We start from the raw sequence: 18,644 nt of genomic DNA, 5'->3' as shown, positions 1-18,644 counted from the left end.
AAATAGCAACGATCCGTAAAGAGGAAGAAGGTTAAGTAAAAGACAAACAAACAAGAATGAGATTCCCTTGCTCGGTTTTGTTACATTCGATAAATAAAAAAACAGAGCATGTGTTCATAATCTCGAAAGAGTAATTCGTACACAAAGATCAACACTTTGACGGTGGATTTACATAAACAAACCAATAAACCCAACCGCAATAATTTATTATTTTTGAATCCGTAGATAAAAAAAAGCAGAGTGTGGAGAAACAGAGAGGCTCATCTCTGTTTTTTTTTACTCAACCGGTGTTCTGTAGACCAGCAGCGACACCCTTCATGGTCAGGATGAGTGTATCTTCAAGTCCAGGCGCGTACTCGCTCGTCGGGTTAAGCTCGATGAGTTCTTTGCTCGATTCAGCAATCTCCTTAGAGATGTGAGGTCGTAGAGTCACATTGTAGCTCGGGTCACGGATCCTCTTCAGTGTGTAAGCTTGACAGACATTGAGTGTGGTGATGTAAGAGTTACGTAGTCTCAGTCTCTGCTTCAAGTAAGGATCTCCTTCAAGCAGATCCTTGTGCCCAGCAGTCTGCAACACAACAAAATCGATTAGTTCTGAGTTTGATGTAACCAATCAAGAAAATCAAGAAAGCTCTGTTTATTTCTGTATTAACCTGGAGGACGAGTTTCTTGGTTTCTTCGAAGTTAGCTCTGAGTTTCTCCCCAAAAGGCCATAGCTCCTCTGAGACAAGAAGCTTATCGTACAAGGCAGCGATACCTGGATCTCCTTTAGCGAACACCATTTCGATTAGATCAATAGTGACTCTAAAGAAAGGCCAGTGTTGGTACATGTCCTGAAGCATGTGTAGGTTCTTCACGTCTTTCTCAACCACGTGCCTGATGGCTGCTCCGAATCCAAGCCACACAGGGAGATGGAATCTCGTTTGAGTCCAAGCAAAGATCCATGGGATGGCACGGAGAGACTCAATGCCGCCGCTTGGTTTCCTCTTTGAAGGTCTGCTTCCAATGTTCATACGACCATACTCTAGCTCCGGTGTAGCCTGCGTAGAGGTTGACAAGATTATGTGTTAAAGTGAACTCTTAAGAATCTAAGTGAACATGGAATATAGCCCTGCTGAATTGAACCAAACCAAACCGAAACTTTCGGTTTTGTTTCGGTTTTGAATCCGGTGTAGTTCCAAAAGCTTTTGAAAATACTTTGGTTTTTGGTTTGATCGGTTTTCAAAATTAATTTCTTTAAAACATATAAAATAAGCGAGTAATCCGAAATAATCAAAAAGAACTAAAATAATCGAACCAAATTTAACCAAAAATTTCCAAGTTTTTTTATTTTTTTTTTTGTAAATTCCAATCTAACCGTAACAAAAGAAAAGTTTTTCTGTAAATGTAAAATTTTAAAAACAGAAATCAACCGATAACCAAATCAAATTTTCAGTGGGATTGTGACCGAACCAAACTAACCAAAATAAACCGAATAAACAGAAACAACATGGCTAATGGAATACTTACGAGGCGGAAGTACTCGACAAAGCGAGGCTCTTGGAACACAACAGACCGGTACTCTTCGGTCGCAACAACCGCCATTTCATCCAGCAACTCGCGCCATTCCGGTTTTGGAGAAACCGGAGGACGCATACCATGCTCAAGCGTTGCAGCGGTGAAACGCTGAAGCGTTCTGAAGCACAGATGCTCCTCTCCAAAAGACTGCTCAATGACTTCACCTTGAACCGTGACACGGAGCGAGCCGTTGATAGTATCCGGAGGCTGAGACAATATAGCAAGATGAGTCGGTCCGCCTCCTCTTCCGACAGTCCCACCACGACCATGGAACATCGTCAGCTTCACACCGTACTCTTTCGCAACCTTCACAAGCTCCTCTTGAGCTTTGTATAGCTGCCAAGCAGCAGAGAGACGACCAGCGTCTTTGCCTGAGTCTGAATAACCAATCATGACCTCTTGCTTGCCGTTGATCCGGTTCTTGTACCAATCAACAGAGAAGAGCCTTGCAACTGCCGCAGGAGCTGCTTCCAGATCAGCTAGCTTCTCAAAGAGGGGGACAACTCTCAAAGGCCGTTTCACGTGGCACTCACGCTGCAAAAGCTCAACAGCTAACACATCAGAAGGAGCCGTCGCCATGGAGATGATGTAGGCACCGAAGCTGTCTGAAGGCAGCTCGGCAATGACATGGAAAGTGTCGAGAACGTCTGCGATCTCTTCGGTTTTGGGTAGATCAGAACCGAAGAGAGGACGTTTGCCGCTAAGCTCAGACAAAAGCCATTCTTGGCGGCGCTCTTCAGACCATTCTCTGTATGATCCAATCTCTAAATGCGTTGTGATAGCGTCCAGTACATCGGTGTGGCGGTCGGATTCTTGCCTTATGTCAAGGCGCACAAGAGAGAGTCCAAAGGTTGAGACTTGCCTCAGGAAATCAAGAAGGCTTCCATCAGCTATTGGACGGTCACCGCATGAGCATAGTGATCGGTAACAAAGCTCAAGTGGTTCCAAGAACTACAACAACAACAACAACACATCGGTTTAGTACTAAACCAGAAATTAAAGGATTCTAAATTGCAATAAATGATTACCTCTTCCAAGTTGTTGAAAGTAGCTTCCTCAGGTACATCAGAGGTTCCATTGCTGAGAAGTTGACGAGCTCGTTCACGTGTGTGGTAAAGCTTGTCTCTTACGTCACCAAGAACCACACGGTACGGTTCGGTTGGTGGAATTGACTTCCAAAACTCTGCAAGACAAATGAGAGATCAGTTCAGAACAAAACAGAGACATAAACAGATTCTCTAAGACAGGTTCCTTCTCGTACCAATGTAATGTTTTGCAGCGTCTTTCCTCCTGTTTACATGAAGTTCATCAGCACGCACACGTAGCTCATCATTGCAACGCCACATAGACAGCTACAAACAAAGCAGGACAAAATGAATCAATGGGATACATACTAGACTAAACCGGAAAAGAAAGAACCTAGAGCAAACCTCAAACATAAGATCTTCAATTTGGTTGAAGTACATAGTAGCAGCCATCATTCTAGCTAGCAAACACACATCTCTTGTGACTTCAGGTGTGACCCTTGGGTTACCATCACGGTCACCACCCATCCAAGAAGAGAACTGAATCAGTGGAGCGTTGTATGGAACACGCTCTTCGATACCGATGTTCTTGAGAGCAGTGTCTACACGGCGAAGAAACTTGGGAACACCTTTCCAGATAGTTTCATGAAAGTAACTCATCCCAGCTCTCATCTCATCTTGAGGTGTTGGTGGCGTTCTCTTGATTTCATCTGTTCGGAACGCAGCTTGAATCTAACCAAAAAACGCAAATCAATACATTACATTTTGAGGATTGAATTAAAAAACAAAGGCATTATATGACAAAGCTTTTACCTCTCTCTGTAGAGCCTCATCAAGCTCTTGCTTGTCATCAGGAGTAATATCCTTAGCATAGAGCTGAGCCAGACAGTCTCTTATCCTGTAAGAAAGTTAACTTAAGCACCAAAACATGGATCCAAAGCTAGCCCGGTTCGGTAAATAAAACTACTAACCTCCCATGTTTCTGAAGCAAAGATCTTCTCACGGACTGAGTAGGATGAGCAGTCAAAACCAAATCAACAGTCTGGTTCTTGAGAGCATCAAAGATCTCTTCAGGAGACTTGTTGAGATCACCAACAAGCTTCTTGAAAGTCTCTTCGAGATCAGACTCAGTAGTAGCAGAGCTCTCATCAACGAAATCACCTTTCTTCAGCTTCTTGATCCTACGGCGGTAAGCAATCTGCACTTCCTCAGCGAGATTAGCCAGGTTGAGCATGTGAGAGAAGGCTTTAGCGATAACAATGGAGTCTCCTGGATCTAAGCTCGTTAGAACATTGCCTAGCTCCTCTAGCTTCTTTGGCTCATGCTTCCCTTCGTACTCTGCAGAGTGCTCATAGAGCTCTTGAACCTATACAAACAATAAAAAGATCAAATCTTTAGCTAACCCATGATCAAGAAAATTAAAAAGTCAAAACCTTTATTCATAAAATCATCATACATGATCTTTAGCCAAATGGGTTTAATTCAAACCCTAAAAGTTCAAATCTTTCTTCGTTTAAAACACTAATCTAACTAACCCATGATCGAGATAACTGAAAAGTCAAACCTTTATTCATAAAATCAACATAGATGTAGTAACTTTAATGATCTTTAACCAAATGGGTTTATACTTTATAGTAACTCAAACCACAAAAGTTTAAATCTTTGATCGTTTTAAACCCTAATCTAATCCATGACCGAGAGAAACTTGATAAAGTCAAAACCTTTTATTCATAAAACTCATCATAGATGTAACTCTTATGATCTTTAGCCAAATGGGTTATACTTAAAACGTACAGTTTCACGAAGATCCTCGCCGTGCAACTCCTGAAGGATATCGAGGAACCGATCTAGAAGCAGAGCATCGTACTCGACAAGTTTGTCGTCTTCACTAACTTTGCCAGGAACCAATTGACGGAGATGAACATCCATCGATGCCATCTTCTCTAACTTCCCATGAGGCATGTTCGCTGCACTTCTCTCTGATTGAAACAACAAACAAAAAGCAAAATCAAATCGGGAATTTGATGGGACACAAGAGCAAAAAGGAGGAGACTTTTTTAGTCAATTGAGAGCGACCCAGATGAGAAAAGATCTGCGTATAGTGCGGAGAAGAGTAGATCTAGGGAGGGAATTAGACACTAACCGGTTTGGAGCAAAAGACAGCTGTTGAGATCGGATCAGATTCAGTGAGATGAGTATGAGTAAACGAGAGAGAGTACAAGGCTTACGTATATATAGAGGGAGATTCTCTGTGATGATGGCTTTAATATTTTATTTTATTTTATTTTAACAATTATTTCACTGAATAATTTCTACAGAATATTCTAATCACAACCAGTGAAAGTCAAAAACTGATTTACTTACCAAAACATTCGTATGGAAACAATTGACTCTGGAAATTTACAGATTTCTCTCTTTGTTTTTCTTTTTGTGTCGGATTCGCAAATTTTACTGTTTTGACTTTCGGCTAAAGAAAAACAAGATGTTAAGAGTGACTAAAACAAAGTAATAAAGATGAAATGAATAATAAAAAGATAGAGGGAAAAAGAAAAAAAGATATTTATAATATTATTTTTTGTCGTCCAAATTTGATTATGAATCGTTATCAATATTTACTACCAAGAGAGGTTTTACTTTTACTTTCTCTCTACAATCATATAAATTATCAATCATAATTTAACTAGTTTTTAAAGCTAAAACTAAAAATAGATGTAGAAATCTTATTTTTTAAAACAAAATATATATTGCTGAATAAATTTATTTATTTATTCATTTAATTCTTACAGTTACACTATTAGATACAATTAAATTAAAATATTTTACAGACTAAATTTTATAGTAACATTTCTAAGTTACATCCCAATCAATCACTCTTAGTTATGTGTTACTTTCAATTCTTCTCCAAAGAATACGAGGTTAAAATACTATTGTGGAGCCAAAATAATTATTCATGTTTTTTAAGTTTCAAAAAAGAGAGTATTCATATACATGGGAGAGTGATGAATATAAGCTTTCAAAACAAAATTATTCACTGTGATTTCTTACTCAATTATATATTTCCAGCTAATTGACAAAAAATAACTAAAACTATAGCAACTATGATTTCTTCCTCAAAAAGTGCCAACCAATGCAAACAAAGGGTAAATAGCATGTGTGCACGAAGATTGATGATGAATCTCTAAATTGTGTACCTAACTTCAACTTTAAGCGATTAGGTTGATAATTTTTATATTTTATCTTATATTACCAGGATTTAATATTTAACCGACCGTCGACAACTTTTCGTTTTATTTAACGGTCTAATTTTCCACTATACTTAAATTAGCACTAATATCAACAGTAATCACACTATTAGATACTAATTTCCCACAAGAAAATATCTGAGATAACTTACAAAAGATATAGAAATATATATACTGATTTTGAATTTAAAATTGTTGCAGCTTAATATGATTTTATATTTTGATCTATAGTGTCAAAATCACTTTATAGTTAACCTAACTCAAATATTGATCAACTGATGTTTGTCCAAATGTACCAATACCAATTATAAAAGAATCATCACTTCGAAAGCCTATTACCATAAAATGTCATACTAGGTCCATTTCATCAGTTATATCTATTTGATTATTTAGTTTAATTGGTTAAATATATAACATTTAAAAAATATTAATAGTTATAAAAATATTAATAATAAAACAATATTATTTTTAAATTTAAATTTTACTTTTAGTTATAAAAAAAATGTTGAGAGAAAATGTAACAAAATTGTACTAAAATTTTAAAATATTTTATAAATTAATGTATTGATTAATTTTGATATTAGTAATATAATATTATTATAAATTAATTAAAAATAAAATTTTATAATAGAAATAAAATAAAATTGTATGCTATTATAAATTAATAATGTATGATAAAAACTTAACTAATAATATTATAGAGTTACATAATATATTCCATAAAATTGTAAATGATATATTTGAAAAAAAATCGATAATATCAAAATTATATATTTATAAAATGAAAAATTACATACGGACAAGGTCAAAATCTAGTTCAAGCTAATACTCGGATTGGAATACTCGACTAGTGTTCATCAACGAATGATTTTGAATTTATTAAATAAATCGAAAATTTATCTAATATTAAATAAGAAGACTTTACAAATATATATATATATATATTTGCATTCGTGTCATGTAATGAGGCAAGTGAACAACCTATAGTCTACGATAAATTGATAATTTAAACACATTACTTCATGCTGAGCGAAAAATGGCATATATAAAATACACTAGAGCATTTATATGACGCTAAGCAGATCATGTCATGCTATTATTCTTATTATACTATTCTTTGGTAAAGTGGCAAAGTCATACATACATCTGTTGTGATGTCACATTACGAATATTTTAGGCTGGTATGCTCCAATTATTAGAAAATTTTAGATGTTGACAAAAAAAAAAAATATTAGATATTTCTTCGCTATGCATCACCTATGTATCAGTGGAATATTCGGATAATGTGGAATGTCCTTATCTACCGAAAGTAACAGAGATAAGTGGTTTTCTCTCAGTAACTTACTTGGAAAAAAAAAACATACTTGGAATATTCGACGGTGTTTTTGTCTTTATAATCTTTTGCAAAACCTATTAGTTTCATCAAATTATTTCGTAGCTCATACTGTGCGTTTGACATGTTTTAGGAATAAATACATTTTTACGAAAGTTAAGAAATCAAATAAGATGGAAACATGGAATACGAATTTCGTTTACAGTTAGAGATGCATATTGTCAACAACTTATATGTTCATATAATTTTCTTAGGGTTTATAAGTTTAGATTATTTAAAATATACAACCACAAGGACATATATAAGTTTATAACAACTTTTAGCAAAAAGTTTTATAACAACTAGTTACATAAAAGTTCATATATACTGTAGCAATTTTACTAGGATACTTTCTTCTTTAGGAAATTCAGAATTCTGATTAGACAGAAATTAAGTAGTCTTGAAGTTATGAAACTGACATGTTCTGTTTGTCGTGTTTTTATTTAACTACATGTCCTGAAATAATATTATGAAAGAAATGGCTTAATTAGTACACATCTTAATTTCATAAAAGTGTCACTGTTTTCGCTAATTCATACGAACACATTTCATGTGTTGATGTATTGTGGCGTTTTAGTTTTTCTTAGAGATACTGCTAGTGCTAGGTGCCGAATTATAGTAAATATATATATATATATATATACACACAATGTTGCATAAACTAGAGAAGGGATGAATTAATAGTTTGTTGTTACTTATAAGTCACCAAAAATAATATATATATATATATATATATATATCGAGAAGTGGTTAGCTGATAACTTGGTTGACGTATAAGAGATGATAACTAAAGTCCATTATCAATAAGAGTTTTGGAAAAAAAAAGGAAAAGCTAGGCGTGAAACATCTTTTGTTCCTTTGAGCACCTTTTTCCTTTTTATACGGCATCGATCCTTTTGAACACCTTTTCTTAGTGGGATGCTGCATGTTAAGCAATACGGTCGTGGTTCCAAGTCACCAAAAGATGTAGAGCAGAGTCGTGTGATTAATGCCGACATGCCGTTGAAAACGGCCAAATACACAGTAGAGCACAAGATATACCTTTAACTACAAAGCATCTAACAAAATTTGAAATGTTAAAGTTGTATAGTTTGTTTAATCGCTTTTTAGCTATAATTACAGTTAAATCTAACTAAAAAGCTATATATCTTCGTATATATCATACAAGAATCAAAACAGTCTCAAATTATTTGAAACCCTGGTGGATTTTTATGTATCAAGAATAGATTTGATCGATGTATTAACATGTTTGATGTCCAAGTTACCTATTAGCAGATTACACAATTATTTGAATTGATGGTGCCAGTTTTCATATCAACATCATGGCTTACGTATCGGCACCTCTACTTTCATTTATCATTGAAATGTTACTTAAGGTGATTTCACAGTGATTCGGAATGTTTCTCTATCAATGATCATGTCTTGAATTATCTTTAAACCTATTATCGCAATATCCAAGCGCTGACTGACGTATCAAACAATTGGTATGATCAATTTCGGCCATGAATAAATATTTGAAGTTTTTGGAATATATATTGCATAATATATAATTGAATGTGAAATAAGGTGGAACCTTCAACATATGTTGCATAAGAATTTAATGGAATAAAAAAACCCGTTCATTATAATAGATCCAAAAATAAAGAATCAGAAAGAGAGGCAATGGTAAAAGATGCCTTTTATACTGCAACAATATCATAATTCATAAGTCCCACACCGTTCATGTAAAGCTGCGTTTATATATTAACTAGAATCAGTTCCATGGTCGGAAAGAAGCCATAAAAATCTATAAAATTTAGCTTACGTTTAAACAACTGGAGGCAGAGAGTTTAATATAATCATAATAACAAGCAACTGTTTGAAACAATCTCTCTAGAGTTTTGTAAAAGACGACTGCATGATATACAAGTTTCTATTTCCACAAAATTCAATGTTAAATCGCAGAAAGTTTTGATAGCTCCAAAATAAAATTGGTATAAATCAAACTGAACCGGATTGTATTTGATGAAGAAGTATTCTGGTTTGGAAAATCATTTTCAATAAGAAGGAGAAGACAGTGATAAATTTTGGGCCTAATAAAACCGAAGAAATATTTAGATCTTTTAATATCTAACCGGGCCTAGCTAAGTTATCCTATGGGCCTTATTAGTTTATCGTACAGGCCCAATATTTAGTCACCTTCCTGGTTTGTCTCCCACATCGTTTATCAGAGAAGCAGAAGCCGAGTTTATATAGGGACGGAGTGACGAAGGAGATTGTCCCTTCGGGGACATCCGATAAAATTGGAACGATACAGAGAAGATTAGCATGGCCCCTGCGCAAGGATGACACGCACAAATCGAGAAATGGTCCAAATTTTTTTTGGTCTCTTTTTTTTAAAATCGATCCCTTCTTCTTCATCCGTTAAACCAGTTTCTCGTTTTCACGAGTCGCAGTTCAAGTTTTGGATGAGTATCCGTTCGTAATAGCTCCGCAAATTAATCGTAATTCGGATTTGAAACGACTCAGTTCTAAAGTTTTGAAACCCTAATTTGACGGTGTTGAACCTAATTCCCAAATCTTGGTTTGTCTAGCCAACTAAATTGAATTTTAACTAAACCAATTTTCCGGTACAATCTAAGTAAACCGGATTCTCCCAGTTTGGTTATTCTGGTTTAGGAGAACCGCTTCCTCTCTTCTGTCTTAGCTCCTTCTAAGACCCTCTCTAAACCTTTAGGCGTCTCCATCTAAGATTAGAGGAAGGTCCAGGTGCTTCAATGGCTTTCTTATAGATCAGTGATGCTCCCAAAATTAATCTCTCTTGTTAGTTTCTCTGAACCCATGGCGAACCTGCTCAAATCATTTCTCCAAAACCAATCCTTTCTCAAGCCTTCGACCATTTGCAGAACCATAGCTTCTTCAACGGAGCCTTACAAGAAACTACTCTCTGTTGTATTCGAAGAGGCCGTAGGATTAAGACCCAAACCCGAAACGAGCGAAACCCAAGAAGAAGAAGAGGGGAACGAGTTGAAGAGAAAGCTTTTTGAATTAGAGAAGAAACTCACAGAACTGAAGAACACAGAACCAGTGATAAAGAAGAAGCTGAAGAAGGTTGTCGGGACAGTGCCAGAGCTGCAAACCGAGAAAAGTCGCAACCTTTACACGTTGTTTAAAGCCAACGAAGAGAAACGAGAGGAGGAACACGATGTGGTTAGAGTTTACAAGGAGCTTCCTTTGGAGATGGTGTCCTTTGTGAAGCTTCTGCATAAAAAAGGGTATTTGAACAAGGCTAATTTCATCAGTGGAGAGAAGCTGGAGTTGGGGAGTCTTGATGAAGAATAATCTAGAACTTTTGTTAAGTTTGCTGCTGAGAGATTCGGAAAAGATTACCAGGAGATCGCAAAGTAAGAATCTTTGACTTGTACATTTGATCATATCTTGTGTGTTTGCTCTTTAGGTTTCACTTATTATATGTTACCATTTCATGAGAAATGAAGTTGGTAAATGTGTTAGTTCTAGTTGGAATGACGAGTTTTTTTATGATGAATGTAGCTCTTGTGGCTGGATCATAGACTATTTGTAGTATAGAAAGAGAAACTCTGTTGTAAGAAGTGGCTAAGGCTTTCGTAAAGTGATCATTTCTGTAAAGTGTCTCACTTCTGAGATTTTCTGTTGCTTTAAATGAAAGATGGAGTTGGTGAAGGTGTTAGTTCTGTTAGAATGATGAATCTTTTGTGATGAATTTTGTTGTTGGTGGTTGGATCATAGACTAGTTCTAGCATTGATAGAGAACCTCTGATGTAAGAAGAAGTGGCTAAAACTTTGTAGATGCTTCAAATGGTATTATTTGTCGACTGTCTGAGTTTTTAGGAGTTCTCTTGGATGGTCTTGATTCCCATACCCTGCAGCATTTTATCTACACTTAGATGTTGTTTCAGCAGCTAGGGACTTTTCATAACCTCAGATTCAACTTATAGGTGGTTGTCAGGTAGTGACCTGAAGACCATTGTGCTATTTGGCTGCCCAAGCTTGGAGAAAAGGGCGATATTCGCTGCTAAAACCCTTCGCAAGTTTTTCGACATCCATGAGAACAATGTAACTTTTTGCTTTACACTCTACACTGTTGATTCCATTTTCCTTTTCTCTTCAGCCGCATCTAACCTAGTCTCTTTTTTTGGCATAATAGGTGTGTGAGAAATGTGTGTTAAAAGACAAGTGCAAGTTTCCAAACCAGAGTGTGTGGGACGGCAAGTCACAGAACTTACACTTGTCTGTCGTGATGAAAGTCATCACACTGTATCCATTGGACTTGACTCATCCAAAGCTTCAAGTTCCTCAAGAGGTACAAGACTCAGTCTCAAGGTTGCTGACAGAGATTCAGAACCTTAGCCGAACTATCTGTACTCCTCTCGCATGAGTTGAAACCTTATGATTGTTTCCAAGTAGACATCATCAACTTAGTGTTATTGCCAACTTCTAATGTTAGTTTGCAACAACTGCAACTCTTATGTTACTGATCGGAATGCTTAGTTTTAATCTTTACCTGCAATGTTGTTCCGTATTTGATCTGTTTCAGACTATTTTTGTCGTTTGAGAACACAAAAAATACAGCAGAAACCTCTCATTACATACCCAGGAGCCATTTAACCTCTGAATCAATCATATGAAAATGGTGGAAATGGGGAAAGCTTGAAGAAGCTTACAAGAGGAAAAATACCACATGGGGTTGATCTTGATGGTAAGCTGTCTATCCGGATCTGTGGTTGCAGGCTCTATATATGAGGAAAAGGAATATGAAACATGGGGTTGATGGTTCATGATGATAAATTAATGCAAGAACTCTATGCGTACAGGGGGTTGCTGATGCTTATATGGTTCTAAGGGCTGAGGTAAGTTGACTATCTTATGAGTTTTCTGTAACAGTTGTAAGTTACACGTTTGGTTTTATTGTTCTGAGTTAATGAAATTGTTGTTATCACTCTTTAATTGTTTGATGCACACAGCTTTATCTTCTTGTGTGTATGGTTTTGTCTCAAACCAGGTATGAAATTTGAAATGTTTAATTGCACAGAGAAATGAACAATAATATAAAAAGGAACAAAACTACTCAGCGTTCTTTTGTACCTATAATATTATTAAATTGAATCAAACTTGCGTATTTTTATTTTGAGATGGTAAATTCTGGTGAAATTGTATTGTAACTCTTTTTATATCTAAAGAGTAGTGCATCTCATTTTAAAAGAATGGTTATGGTTGATGTTATTGGATTCAACTGTTGTTATATTATCTAGGTAAATGATGCTATGCGTGGTTTGTATATCTGAATTATTTTGGACGTCTTATTACTATATAAATTATTTTGTTTGAACTTGAATTTATTTTGCATATTTTTTTTTTGTATGTTAAGCAGTTTTAACTAAATAGTTCATTTACTATTTGCTTTGTTTCTTCCAATAAGTTTAGAAGATAATTTGCCATTTCTTATATTATACCACATATCTTTCGATATTATAAAATATGTTTCCAACTTATGAAATAAAAATTGACTTTGATAACTAACAAAGGGGAGTAATTTAATTTGTTGTTAATTTTTTTTTGTCAACGTAATTTGTTGTTATTTTTTCTCATGTCACCTATTTTGATCTTATATATGGTATGATGTGATTTTTTGTATTTTTTCATTTCCATTTAAAACCTGAATAATTTATATTTTTTATGAATTAGTTGAAATAATTTGAATGGTATTGTGACAAGAAGTACTAATTTTACTACATTGTTTTGATTGAGCGGTCAAAGTTACGTCTATTTGAGCTATGAAGGTACTACTTAGAATTATAGGTTTTCAAATGCGATGGAGTTATATTTAGAATTATAAGTTACGTCTGTTTGAGCTTCGAAGTTGCTACTTTAAAGTATTTGTTTGTTTTTTAATAGGACTGAGCTTACCTTTTGTTTCTCAGTACATTTTGCTTTAACATATATACATTTTGATGGGTGGATGAAATAAATGTATCAAGAAATAAAGAATCAGATTTAACAACACTAAAATGATCAAACATAAAACTTAAAGAAAGAATCATTAAACATAAGTATAACCAACAGAGATTATAAGAAAAATAGTTCAAATGTTGTGAAGATAAAGTCTGAAATTGAAAAGAAACAAAGCATAGACTTTTAGTAACCAAAAAAACCACCACTTAACACACGTTAGCCACATTTGGCTCGCTTGGGCTCTTCTGCCTCAACAATATCAGCAGCCCTTTTCAACCTCTCACCATCAGATTCTTCAAAGCCTCTGGAAGGACCATCCTCAGCAACTCCCTTCTGTAAAGTTTCCTGGGCATCTGGTACAATAACATTTTCTACTAAATCGCCTTCAAGTTCGGTAGCTTCTTGAGCGAGCACCTTTGTTACAGTCAAAGATTCGGTCTTGCCAGTCATATTGTGATTTGATACCTTCACAATGAACTTGCGAGTTTGTCCTATGATATTAATCAAAGCTTGAGGCACGGGAACTAAGTGATCATCTCCTACACTCTCATTGGCCTACCATACATTTAAACAATTGTCACTATACATTTCTAACTCTTTATATCGGGAGAATACAGTTTCAAATAATAAAGACAGACAGAATTGTAATTACCTCGAAATAGCTCTCAACCAATTCAGAAGCTTTCTTTCCAGTCAACTCATGACCAGCTTCACCAAGGAGCACAAAAAACACCTGGTCATTATTGTCGTAAACAGAAATCTTGGCTAGGTACATGTGTCATGAGCAGATTAATAATGAATGCGTTGAAGTATGAGTATAAGTAAATCTGAACTGTGCAACACCAACAATATCACTTTTCCCATATATTTTACACATAAGGGTGGTAGGCCCTTTGGTTGCCTTAGTGTGGCACCCACCGCAGCCTATGTAACACCATCCTGAACCGTGGACAACATCATCAATGGCTGCTATGCACTCAAACCAAGCAACCTGCAAAAATGTTGTAAAAATTAAATGAGAAACTAATATTATCATAATAATGTGTTTTGGTACTGTACTACCTTGGCAGCGGCCTGCTTCATATAGGAAAAGAGCTCGCCTATGGTCACTGTCTCAGTCTTAGTGACAACGTCTGCATCAACTCTGTTAGCGGCATCTAAGTTTGAGTTCAGCCTGAAGACAATGTCAATACATACATTACAATAATGGAAAAACAACGAACAATATTTAAATACAGGAATGCTTACCAAGTGAGATAGTCTCAGGTTGCTTGGACATCACTGTCCATAAATACCCGTGATGGCGTCATAGAAGAGAGAGCTAGGGCACCTATATCAGATCCAATGATATAATATCTGTTATTTCAGAACCTATCGAGTTTACTCAACTCTAAATTATTCACAGACTTTACAAATGTTTCATAGCCAATAAGCTTCAAATTCAATCAAATGCGGTTCTATTACTCAATAAGCAAAATTGTTTAGCATGTCGGCTAAACAATTATTAAACTAATAATGTAAAAAGAATTGGGTGTATACCTCTTCGTCGATGAGAAGCATTTCGAGACCGATAAGCATCTTCGTCCGAACATTTCGAGCTTCTCAATAGTGGATCAACCGAAACCTCAACTCGCCTTCATGAGGTCCGAATTTCACATCTTTGAAAGACATCACTTCCCCAACGTTGGCGGCGACAATGGCTTTTCCGCTGACGCTAGAGGAGACAGCAGCTTTGCCCCTAACGCCGGAAGAGACACCGGTCTTCGCGGTGTGAATGATCGGACCTGTAGAAGAAATATGAGCGTTGCCATCATCAGAAAAGGAATTTCATCTCATTGTCTGAGAAAACACAAAGCTTCGGACTTTATAATTTGATAACGAAACGATACATGTTCACTTACCATTGGGTTTCTTCGAATTAGGTACGCCGATCGAGACGTTAGAAGAGACACCGGTCTTGCTGCTGGGTTTGGTCAGACTGGGAGAGGAGACTGACGCTTCGCCTTTGGCTTTCTTGGAGTGGGGATCGCCGATCGAGAGGCCGGAAGAGACACTGGTTTTGCCGATGGGCTTGATCGGTCCGGGAAAGGAGTCAGCCTCAACACCTTTTGGTTTCTTCGAGTTAGGAACACCGGATAACATGAATTTTCTGTAGGAACTCATTGTAATATACTAATGAGAATATACAACCAAGTTTGATCGAAATAAAATTCCGATTAAGAGTTTTTTAAATAAAATCAGAATGAGAAAAGCTAAAAGAATCCATAAATGAGAGTAAAAGAAGAAACGAAGTGGAGGATGTATTGATTGATCGTTGATCAGATCGTGAAACGGAAAGAAGAGGAAGAGCAAAGGGTTTCACGAATCGATCTAGCAAATTAGGGTTTGGAGAAATGAGGAAGGCAAGGTTCGAATATTAGGTAAGAAGCTTTGACTTTTTATGGGCTTCCTGACCCATTCGTATAACACGACGGATTTAAAAAAAAAGTCAAAGCCCAACATAAGCAAACCGTAACTTACGTGGCAAAACGTTATAACATGATCGAGTGATTTTTTGTGCCGACGTGGACAGTCTATATGAAGCTCTTATTCCTCTTTTATTACTTGTTTGATACACACAAATACATATCGACTTTGGGTCATTAAAATTACAATTTTGTTTTCATACTTAGATATTATTATGTGCTTCTCCTTCCACAAACCTTTTAACACATGATTTTACATCAAAACATTACACTTTTCTTTCACTCGCAGGCAAGTTTAGTGCCGAAACTCGTGAGACAGATAGCAAAAGCCTGAAAAGCAGACAGAGGCTGTCTATAATCCATGGTGAACGTGTCATCTCCAACTTTACCAAACTGAAGCAGCACTGTCTCTTCATCACCTTTACCACCCGGTTGACTCTGGTCAACGGTCGCAGCCAGCTGGAAGTTCTTGACCGAAGCAACGGTCACTCTTCCGTGGAAGTTCAGACACCAGCATTGTAAGTGCTCGTGCCATCTCGGAGCTTTGTTCTTTAGTATCGTCAACCCTGAACCGTCTTTGTTGGGTTTCTTCATGATCTTGGTGACAACATCACATGGGTTTTGGTGGTCAGTGGATGAAGATGATGGTGGTGGAGGTGATGAGGATGGGCAACGGAGTGTGCTTATCATTCTTCTTGGACCTCTTGATTTCAATAGGTTGAATTTATATGAGACATGACCCACTTCGAAGTTGCCTGCTGGAACTTGTGGGCTTATCTGCTTTGATGCGAATCTGCGGCTGGCTTTGCCGTTTGAGGGTTTGGCTCCGTTGTGTGGTGGTTGGCTATCGTATACTGTAAAGTTGGTCCCAAGAAAATCCGATCTGCAGAGGTTCCAAATAGAAAGAAGATGAGTCTCAGCTTTAGAGCAACTCATCTATGGCTGCATAAGAACAATACCTTAGTTTACCAACGTAGGCATTACTTCCTTGTGAGAAATCATCAGCGTCAAGTGATATAATGTACTCAGTGTAAGCTCCGGTCCTGAACCTTCGTGCCGCCAGAAGAAACTTCCCCTTATCAGTGAATGCTGGTTAAGAACAAAAACAAAATTAATAAGCATATAAAGATGAATTTAACCAGATATAAATAACCATATGATTAATGAAAAGTTTGCGTTCAACTTTGGCAATACACAAGCTGATTGTTTCCTATATTATTAGGAGGACTAGAGAGCAGAAGCTTCTTTGTTATTACCCAAGTCAACAACATAGTCAACTCACTTATTAATGACAATGGGTGGGTGAGTGTCCCTTTCAGTGACCCACTCAAGGCATCATTTTGGTGACAAATTAAATTACACGCCTAGAAAGTCACTAACTCAATCGTTTTCACACCAACGTAGACAGACTTTTAAATAAAGTCATATCTTTCCCCCACCAAGATTGACAGAATCAAACCCAACTCTGGTTTCAAAGGCAGCCAAATAAGAGAAAAAATAATTTGGAATTTGCTTACATGGTGTGAGGGCGAGGTACAAGTAAAAGGTTGATGTCTTCTTGTTCCTCTTTATCAGGCACTGATTTGAAAACTCCCTTGGACCTGGCTGCATCCATCTCATAGAAAACTCACAACTTTCAGTAACCCATTTTCAATTGAAAGCGGTAAATACACTCAAACAGCATAACAAGGCAAGGAGTAAAAATCATTAATGATAACAAAAGAAATAAAACAACTTTTCAATTACATTAGTATTCTTACAAACATGAACCAAAACAATCACATTTACAGAATATATCATCATAATATAATCAAAGAACTTGCATTTAACAATGCCCTAATGCGTAAACTCAAGAATAGCATCCTTGTTGAGATTATAAGCTTAGAAAGGAAGACATACTAAGCAAAAGCAAGGAATAAAGTTCCACCAATCACCACCCCAACTTTCAATTATAGTAACAATTATTCTTTCAAACATGTATCAAATCAATTAAAATCTACAGAAGACTATCATCTTATAATATATGATCAAAAAGTCTCCCCTTTTCAGAAACCAAGAAAGTGTAAGAACCAAAGCAAAGAACAAAATTCACCACTAACAACCTCAACTTTCAATTACAGTAACAAGTATTCTATCAAACATGTATCAAATCAATCAAAATCTAGAGAAAATCAAAAAGTCTTGCACTTTTCAGAAATCAAGAAAGTGTAATCCAAATACAAAGCAAAGAATAAAGTTCAGCACTTACCACTACAAAAAAAAGTCTACAACTTTCGATAAAGTAGCAAGTAAACATGATCCTAACAACCAAATCAACATAATACCAATCAATCAAAGAACTTGCATTTGATCAATGACCTAATTGAAAACTCAATTCAATTGCCCAAGATTGATTCTCTCAAATCGAAATCGAAATCGAAATCGAAGGCATACCAATTTGAGGCAAGAAGGGAAAGTGATTTTGCCGGAGTTAAGCGGAGATCTAACCATCTCCTGCGCGATCTCCCTCCACTTCTTCGACACGCAGGCGCAACTCACCACGTCGCGGCGGTGGGGCCATTGGTCCTCGCTGTCCTCCACGCGGCGTATGATTTCCCCCAGCAGCTCAGGGAGCATCGCCGACCACGACGACCCCGCGGCCCCGTTCGAAGGCGGCGGAGGAAGCATCATCATCTTCGTCGTCGGTGGCGGTGGTTGGTGAGAATCGGCCTCGGGGTGCGTCTTCCCTCCTTGGGACTCTCTGAAGGAAATCGAGAACCTCCGCGAAAGGAGGGAACGTGACAAAGGCATTTGTGGGGAGACGCGAGTTCGATCTGGAAATAGAGATGAGGGAAGAGAGAGAAAGTGGAGGAGAGAGAGAGATGTGTTTATTTTTGGGGGAATAAAAATATATTACCAACGTGCGAAATCTAGAAAGGTGGGGTGTGGTATTTAGGGTAAATGTGACAGCGCTGTGAGGATAGGTGACGGATCTGTCAAGTTGAAGGAGTGTTTCTAATTGGGATGGGACACG

General features: G+C 36.8%; 2 protein-coding genes, 1 non-coding gene and 1 pseudogene across 3 annotated transcripts; 2 read left to right on the top strand and 2 right to left on the bottom strand.

Moving 5' to 3' along the window:
- Positions 1-36: 36 nt before the first annotated feature.
- Positions 37-4,958, bottom strand: LOC103832677 (phosphoenolpyruvate carboxylase 1). Its single transcript, XM_009108735.3, has 10 exons — positions 4,726-4,958; positions 4,377-4,561; positions 3,554-3,948; positions 3,396-3,480; positions 2,988-3,314; positions 2,819-2,909; positions 2,586-2,740; positions 1,510-2,508; positions 654-1,040; positions 37-568 (listed from the first exon to the last, which is right to left on the bottom strand). The coding sequence occupies exons 2-10, from the start codon at positions 4,542-4,544 to the stop codon at positions 281-283; spliced, it is 2,895 nt and encodes a 964-aa protein (XP_009106983.1). The 5' UTR covers positions 4,545-4,561; positions 4,726-4,958; the 3' UTR covers positions 37-280.
- Positions 4,959-6,440: 1,482 nt separating this feature from the next.
- Positions 6,441-12,156, top strand: LOC103832676 (annotated as a pseudogene).
- On the top strand, positions 9,454-9,556 carry LOC117127615. The gene has a single exon (XR_004450635.1). It is a non-coding gene; the product is annotated as a U6 spliceosomal RNA (small nuclear RNA).
- A 3,577-nt stretch (positions 12,157-15,733) lies between the features above and the next one.
- Positions 15,734-18,539, bottom strand: LOC103832675 (tubby-like F-box protein 7). The gene is made up of 4 exons (XM_009108733.3): positions 18,065-18,539; positions 17,149-17,236; positions 16,591-16,720; positions 15,734-16,514 (listed from the first exon to the last, which is right to left on the bottom strand). The coding sequence occupies exons 1-4, from the start codon at positions 18,419-18,421 to the stop codon at positions 15,911-15,913; spliced, it is 1,179 nt and encodes a 392-aa protein (XP_009106981.1). The 5' UTR covers positions 18,422-18,539; the 3' UTR covers positions 15,734-15,910.
- Between the last annotated feature and the right edge of the window lie 105 nt (positions 18,540-18,644).

Source organism: Brassica rapa, chromosome A08 (assembly GCF_000309985.2).
Source record: "Brassica rapa cultivar Chiifu-401-42 chromosome A08, CAAS_Brap_v3.01, whole genome shotgun sequence".
NCBI classification, from domain to species: domain Eukaryota; kingdom Viridiplantae; phylum Streptophyta; class Magnoliopsida; order Brassicales; family Brassicaceae; genus Brassica; species Brassica rapa.
Note: the sequence above shows the minus strand (reverse complement) of the source record. Positions and strands in the feature narration are given on the sequence as shown.